Genomic DNA, 8,053 nt, shown 5'->3' with positions numbered 1-8,053 from the left:
TGCTTTTGCCACAGGGGAGGCTATAATCGGGACTGAGCTGAACCCCACTGGCCCAACACCCCACTTCCATCCATCTTAGCTGCAGTCCCCATGAAACCGGGGCACCTTCAGGAGGGGTGGAGCTCCCTCGTTCTGAGTCTCCCCAACCTGAGCCCAGTGTGCAAGAAAGAGCCTCCTGAGGAGAGGTCTTGGCAAGAACTCTGTTCAGGCATGACCCATGATGTCAGGCAAGATGCTTTGGGCTTTAACCCAAACCTAGTTAACCGGCTTAGCAATAAGGAAGAGGTAAGTTTAGCAGCTCCTAAAGGATAGCCAGTGCCCCGTGTGGCTGCTGCACCCCGGGCCAGACGTCACCTGCTGATTGCGCCCTTTGTTTTGACCCTCCCATCACGACAGAGCTGCTCATCCCGACACAAGTGCACACAAACAGGAGGAGCCCGGCCCCTCCTTGGACCCCTTGGTAAAAGTGAGGGATGTTGGGGCGCATGGGTGGCTCAGTGCGTTAAGCCTTTGCCTTCAGCTCAGGTCATGGTCTCAGGGTCCTGGGATTGAGCCCTGTGTCGGGCTCTCTGCTCAGCAGGGAGCCTGCTTCCCCCTGCCTCTCTCTCTCTCTGCCTGCCTCTCTGCCTACTTGTGATCTCTGCCTGTCAAATAAATAAATAAAATCTTAAAAAAAAAAAAAAGTGAGGGATGCTTTCCCAGAAGTGCTTCAGCACATGCCCCTTCCAGTTCTATTTGACCAGAACTGGGCCTCATGCTCATTCCTAAAACAAAGGCACTAGGAAGGGGAGGCTATAATCGGGACTGAGCTAAACAGATCTTGTCTACCAAGGCCTGGAAGGACTCTATGTCTTCCAAGCAGGCAGGTATCAGAGAGCCAAGAAAACCAGCTGCTGTGAGCAAGGAGGAAGCCAGGCAGGCTGCGGGGCTGTTCAGAGTCTCCCGAGGGGCTCAGAGAGAACAGGTCCCCCCAGGACATGGAGCCACAGGGCCACAGACCCCGGCCCCCAGCAGCAGCATCTGTGCGGCTCAGTGTCTGTCACAGAAACTCAGGCAGGAGAGGCGATTCACGGAGACACAGGTGCCAAGGCCTGCGGAAAACTGGGAAATTTGGAGCTGATGATCACAGTCTGCTATTAAACATAGTCAGCTGACCCAAGAAATAAGTCAAACCATACAGTTTTAAACTTAAAGATCCCATGAACACAGAGATTCTTAAACTCAATCAAAGGGGGGAGATGAAAAAAGCATATGAATATTATAAAATCTTTTTTTTTTAGATTTTTATTTATTTATTTGACAGAGAGAAATCACAAGTAGATGGAGAGGCAGGCAGAGAGAGAGAGAGGGAAGTAGGCTCCCTGCTGAGCAGAGAGCCCGATGCGGGACTCGATCCCAGGACTCCGAGATCATGACCTGAGCCGAAGGCAGCGGCTTAACCCACTGAGCCACGCAGGCGCCCTGAAATCTTGATCAAATTAATCAATCACATCAGAACAACTTTTTTTTAATCATAATAAGTCTATAATTCCCATCCTCTATTTCCCCCACCTCCCCATCCACCTCCCTTTGGTAACCATAAATTTGTTCTCTATGGTTAAGAGTCTGTTTTTTGGTTTGTGTGTCTCTTTTTTTTTCTTTTGCTCATTTGTTTCTTAAATTCCACACATGAATAAGATCACCTGGTACTTGTCTCTCTCTGACTTATTTCACTTAGTAAGATACTCTCTAGCTCTATCCATATCGTTGCAAATGGCAAGATGTCATTCTTTTTTATGGCTGAGTAATAGTCCACTGTGTATATGTACTACATCTTCTTTATCCATTCATCAGTTGATAGACACTTCGACCGACTGAGTCCATAGGTTGACTACTGCAAATAATGCTTCTATAAACATAGGGGTATGTGTATCCTTTTGAATTTGTGTTTTTGTGTTTTGGGACTAAATAACCAGTAGTGTGCTTTCTGGGAGACAGGGTAGTTCTACTTTTAATTTTTTTTTTTTTAAACCCATACTATTTTCCAGAGTGGCTGCACCATTTTGTATTCCCACCAAAAGTTCATGCTTACCAACACCTGTTGTTTCTTGTGTTTTTAATTTTAGCCATTCTGACAGGTATAAGGTGATATCTCCTTGCGGTTTTGATTTGCATTTTCCTGATGATGAGTGATGCTGAGCATATTTTCATGTGTCTGTTGGCCATCTGGATGTCTTCTTTGGAGAAATATCTGTTCATGCCTTCTGCTCATTTTTTAATTGGATTATTTGTTTTTGAGGTGTCGAGTTTGATAAGTTCTTTATAGATTTTGGATCTTAACCCTTTATCAGAGATGGCATTTGCAAATATCTTCTTTCATTCAGTAGGTTATCTTTTAGTTTTTGTTGATTATTTCCTTCATTGGAAACTTAGAATAATTTTAATAGTTAAAAATATCTATTCATTATATGAGAGTATAGGGTCCTCACAAAGCAGTAAACAAAACAGACTATGCCTGAATTTTTTATTATCATTACAATTTGGTTTTGGGGTTTTGGGTTTTGTTTTTGTTTCAGTTTTTTACCTAATTTGGTGGTTTTGCTATCTATCCCATCTGAGCACAGGAGTAAAAGACTTGAGAAAAAATGCCTGGGAGAAAAGCTAAAAATTGAATCATGCAATTCCTCGCATCAATGAGTAAATTGGGAATTAGCAAAAGCCCACGACTGTCGACTTTTTGAAGCTGGGTTTCTTAGAGCAGCAATCAGAACATACTTTGAGAGCCACCAGTCTAGCCAAACCCTCCCATTTGTTTTCTGCAAAAGTTACACAGCTCACAAATATCTCTGGGTTTCCCCAAGGTCACCAGTTAATTATTGACATAGGAAGTCTCCTCCCAAAGTATCCCAGTGATTTCCCACATCGCGCATCAGGGATGCATGTCAGGGATAAAGGAGGGTACGTGTGTGGTGTTGGCCTGAGCTCTAGGTATGTCTGGTCGAGTCCAAATTCAACACAGACTGCAAAGCTTTCTATCTATATGCAGAGGAGAAGCTTGGAACTCATTTCAGAAGCTGCTTCTGGGGGCGCCTGGGTGGCTCAGTGGGTTAAAGCCTCTGCCTTTGGCTCAGGTCATGATCCCGGGGTCCTGGGATGGAGCCCTCCATCGGGCTCTCTGCTCAGCAGGGAGCCTGCTTCCTCCTCTCTCTGCCTGCGTCTCTGCCTACTTGTAATCTCTGTCTGTCAAATAAATGAATAAAATCTTAAAAAAAAAAAAAAAGCTGCTTCTGCTGGTGATTTAAAAACACATCTTTTTCTCCCGCACACACTGACATGGACCTGTCCCCTCTAGACACCAGCTCTCCTAGACCCAGTGGGCCTGAGATCAAGGTGTGACTTGTTCAGAGCTGACCAGGAAGGAAGGGCCTGGGCTGTCTCCCTGGCTCTCTCCTCCCGCCCAGAAATGGTTAATTGCCAGCTCCGGGCTGCCTCCAGCCCAGCCCTAATTGGCGTGATCTCAAGCGGCTGGCTGGCCGTGCTGGAACCGCAGCAGCTCCGGGCCAGGCTGGAGCTGCACGGAGCAGCAGAGGCATTCTTCCAAGGTAATGATTAAGCTAAGCGTCTGGCAAGGGCATAGGCAGCAGAGCCAGGAAGGTGAGCCCTATTCACACCTCAACCAGGCCGTGGTGGCCAAGACTGGTTTGGAAGGCAGGGCCCCAGGGCACGGGGGCCCAGAGCCGACAGCCACAGCCTCCCCCTGCACACGGGCATCAAGGAGCATCTCAGGCCGGAGTCTCTGCTGCCTGCCCTACTGGGACCCTGCCCTCAACCCTGGCACCATGAAGCTGCAAAAGTTCTGGACTGGTCTGGAATACACCTGCCGGCTCCTGGGCATCACCACCGCTGCAGGTAAGACCCCGCCTCCCAGCTGCAGTCCCTTTGGCTCTAGGCATAGTAGACAAGGCTGCTCAAGGGGTGGGAGCCAGAAGGCTGGGGACAGATGGACACATCTGGCCACATCTGCCTTCACTTTTCTTCCCAGTGCCTCCAGAAACTGCTCTTCAGGACAGCAGCAGGTGCAGTGGGGTGAGCCTAGGTGAGGGAGCCTGGTGCTGGATCTCCACTTGGCTGGCCCCCACCCATGCGACCTAGGGAGCCCTCGGTGTCCTCATCTGCAAAATAAGTAGAGAGGGTCTCCCCTACCTCCTTGAGGGTTATTGTAAGGTGGAGGTGAGAGCGGAAGCTGAAGGTATAGAAGCCCAGGCAAATGTGAGAGTTGGATGCTTCGCTGTATAGTTATGAAGCCGGTCAACAGAGCTCATCATGTTTTACTCAAACCATGGCTCCATTTCAAGGAAAGAGAATTCCCAGCACTTGGGACAGGCTGAGGTCCAGCAGTGGACATGGAGATCCCAGGCTTCCCTTGCCCCACTCCTCCCGCATTAACATAAAGTCCCATAGAAATCCAGTCCCCCTTTCTGTGGTCTGACCTCAGGTATGCGCCATGGGTCTGAGGTAGAATGGCTCCCTAAGCTGGGCTACTCTCCCTCACTTTGCCTGATCACAGGGCTGCTCGACTCTCAGAGCAGAACCAGAGCAGCCGCCCTCCTGAGTTCTGCCTGCTCCCTTCCCCAGTGTAGATGCCAACCTTTGGCCCCTCCAGATCCCCCACATGGTCAGGGTCTGTGTGTGGATTGTGAGAAGGCAGTATTCTGAGCTCTCAGCTCTAGGCTCCCCTGTCCCTTGGGCATCAGGAAGAGATGCACATTGCTCGCCAAGTCCTTCCTTGCCACTGAACAACATCCAGTATGAGTCTTGGCAAGTTAAGAAATGTCCCCCAGCTCAGGACTCCAGCTGTGCTGGTTCCAGCCCCCACCCTGTCATTTGCTGATGTGTGACCTTGGGAGAGCCACCCAGTGCCTCTAGGATGGTACTTTCCAATCTGGACCTCCTGGCCAGGTGTTTTGGAGGATCAAGGATGCATAGAATGAGCAAAGCTCCATGAAACTGAGCCCATAAACCTCTTGGGAGAAGCCCACATGACCTGGTTCCGAGCTCAGTGGGGTGGTTGGCTGGTGGGCTCTTCTAGCATCTAGGTCTTCAGCACAGGAAGTTAGCTGTTGGGGAAGGTCTAATGACATTCCTTCTATTGCAAGATGGAGCACCTGAGCCCAAATAGAGGCAGTGACCTTGCCCAAGGTCACCCTGCAGATCAGAGGGACAGCTAGTCTGGAGCCCAGGGGCCCCAGCTTTTGAAAAGGCCAGGACTCTGGCCAAGGAACTCCCTTCTCCCCAGAGTCAGAGTCTGGAATTGCTCTGCTGAGGGCCCTGAGTAAATGGCCCCATTCCTTACCTCAGTAAATGGGCTAATGGGGGAACCTGTTCCAGCCTCTGCCAGAACCACCTTGTCACCTACATGCAGGGGAATGACTGCCAAGGTACACAACTTCCCATCCTGGGGAGAGGAAGGTAAGCCTCAATAGGGCTTCTATGTCTGGAAGTCCTGGTCTACCATGTTGTTCTTGAGCCCACCCTGCTCTCCTTAGGCCTTGGTTTCCAGGTAGGTAAATTGTACCCTTTTCAGCTCTCAGGTATTTTGGTGATAGCTGCCCTTGCTATAGTCTGCCCAGAGCTGAGGCCTGCCTCCTCTCAGGAAGCTGTTTTAAGATATATCTATTTTCCCAATAGCCTTTCAAAAGACAGCTTAAAAGTCTGATATATCTCAGCCAGTGGAAGGGTTGGTGTCCGCGCACACGCGCGCGCACACACACACACACACACACACACACACAGAGTTACTCTTAACCACAACTCTTATCTCTGTGCAGAGGGCCACTGTTAATGCTGAAGATGAGTCTTCCGCTTGGTTTTGATATAGGATCCAAGCTAAAAATAGGCCATGAGTTGTCTTTTAATGGCCAGGCTTTCCAGTAATCTTGTTGGAGCCTTCTAGAGTGCTGGGAGCAAGTGGGAAGCTAGAGAGAGGGGCTTCGGGGCTCTTGGGCAAATCTCAAGTTTCTTCCAGCGTCACTAAACTCCTGGCCTGTTTCCAGGGTTTAAGATTTGCAAATTCCTTATTCCCTTAAGTCTCTTGTTATTGAAATCTCTGTTGAGAAGTCCGGGCCTCATTTACAGTAACACTGCTATAGATAGGAAATAAGACTTGAGACAGAGGCTGTCACTTTGCAGAAACCCCAGGAGACCTAAGGTGGCCCTGGTCCTTCTATAAGAAGTGTAGGTTCTCCAGAAGCTAGAAAAAGCATGTGGCTCAAGATGGCTCAGAGTGTCACCAGCAGAGACCAGGGAGCTGCCAATGTGGCAGCCTCTTCCCTGAATCCCCTTTTCCTCTGCAGATGAGATCTGGGACTGCTAGAGGCCCAAGGGTACCAGACCCCAGGAGACTCCGCCAGAATGGAAAGGCCCAGTGGCGATGGCCCAGCTGGCTGAGTTCATCTTTTCTTCGCCTCCCAGCCACTCTGGATGAAGCTTCATCAAGATGTCCAGGGGTCCCATGGGCCATTGCTGCCCCACCCCCATGCCCAGCCCTCACCACCAGTGGGCACTGACGAGCAGTGCCACTGCTAAACAGGGGTAGACAAGCCACAAACAGAGAGCACCCAGCTGAACTGTTCCTAAAATTAGAAGATTCTCTCCCATGAGATGCTTTTTATGACTTTGAGCCAGTCATAAGGTTTCCAAATCATCACAGAACTTCTCCCAAAATTTGTCTTTCTCTTGGCCAACTTCACTCATTTGCATTACCTCTCTGGCATGGAAGGCTGTGTGTGTGTATGTGTGTGTGCACATGTGTATGCGTGTGTGCACCTATGCATGAGTGGACACATGTGTGACCACTGGTGTGTCTCCTGCTGAGACGGAGCTCCAGGAGTCACCCAAAGAAGCAAACACAGCTAGGGAACTGCACACAGACTGTGAGCGCTCCACAATTCCCTGTCCAGATGTTAGATACCCACTTGTCCAACCCTCAAAGCGGGTTCTCACTGTGTCCACATAAAGGTGGGGTCATGATATCTTGAGTTGGAGACTCGGGCCCGAGAGGATGCATGGCCCTGTGATTTATTTTCACTATAAACCAACCATTAGAAGAGAGAACCTGGGAATAGGTTTTACTGAGATGGGAACACAGAAGCACAGAATGCCCCTTCTCCGTCTTACAGGACCGGTCCCCATACCTGTTCTTGGAAGGCGGGATTGGCTTCACTTTGAACTTCTGCAATCCTCTCAATCCCTGAAGGAGAATCTCCCTGTGCTTGCTCCTCACTCCTCAGTCCTAGTCCCAAGCCTGTGGGGAGGAGAATGGAAAGAACTCACTGTCTCAGCTGTTTGTGGAGACCTCTGTCACTTTCCTCGGGGCTAGGAGGCTCCAGAATGCGGCTTCTCACTGCCAGCACTTGAGGGTTTTCTTCGCTCTTCCAGCTCTACCCTGGGGTAACAGTTGATAATGAACATTTTGTGACCAAGCCCTGGGCTCCATGGCTTAGACGTAACATTTCCTTTCAGCCTCATAATTACCCTTTGAAGCCTCATCAATGCTCATCATCACCCCCACTGTATGTGGGGAGAAACCAAAGCGTGGTGAAACACCTTGTCCGAGGTCTCACAATCAGGAGGCAGAGAGGCAAGTTTCTAACTGATGAGGGTCTATTCCTGAGAACCTTTCTCTTAAACATTGTATCCTCCACTTAAATCAGGCTAAAGGACATGTCTTTCTCTGGTTTGGCAATCCCAAGATGCAGGATACAATACCCACAGAGCTTTGTCTGAGGCCATACCATACACAAGCTCAAGCAGGTGGGGGGGTCATGCTGAGGTTGGGCACAGTTAAACACAGCATAGGAAGCATGACCAAATACTTGCAAAGTCTAAAGACTCTGATATTTGATCCAGATGTTCATTTTCTCTCTCTGAATAATTGCCGTGCAGACTTTGACTGACACTACCATAACCATCCAGCCAAATCCATTCCTGGACCTCATCAGAGGACAGACAAATCTGCTCACATTTCCAGAGGGAACTAGGGCAGGACCTTCCATTTATGGGTCCAGAGATGCAT

At 49.4% G+C, this 8,053-nt stretch overlaps 1 protein-coding gene across 2 annotated transcripts in view; it reads left to right on the top strand.

Annotated features, from left to right (window-relative positions):
• The first annotated feature begins 3,529 nt into the window (after nt 1–3,529).
• Nucleotides 3,530–8,053, top strand: part of TMEM72 (transmembrane protein 72) — a 29,092-nt gene continuing 24,568 nt past the window's right edge. The window contains exon 1 of one of the 2 annotated variants that reach the window (XM_032313673.1): nt 3,530–3,888. In XM_032313673.1, the coding sequence (XP_032169564.1) occupies nt 3,585–3,888 (304 nt within the window). In that variant the 5' untranslated portion in view covers nt 3,530–3,584. The remainder of the gene's footprint in view (nt 3,889–8,053) is intronic. The other variant, XM_032313675.1, reaches the window with a different exon arrangement.

Source organism: Mustela erminea, chromosome 14 (assembly GCF_009829155.1).
Source record: "Mustela erminea isolate mMusErm1 chromosome 14, mMusErm1.Pri, whole genome shotgun sequence".
In the NCBI taxonomy this organism is placed as follows: Eukaryota; Metazoa; Chordata; class Mammalia; order Carnivora; family Mustelidae; genus Mustela; species Mustela erminea.
This window is presented reverse-complemented; position numbering and strand designations above follow the sequence as displayed.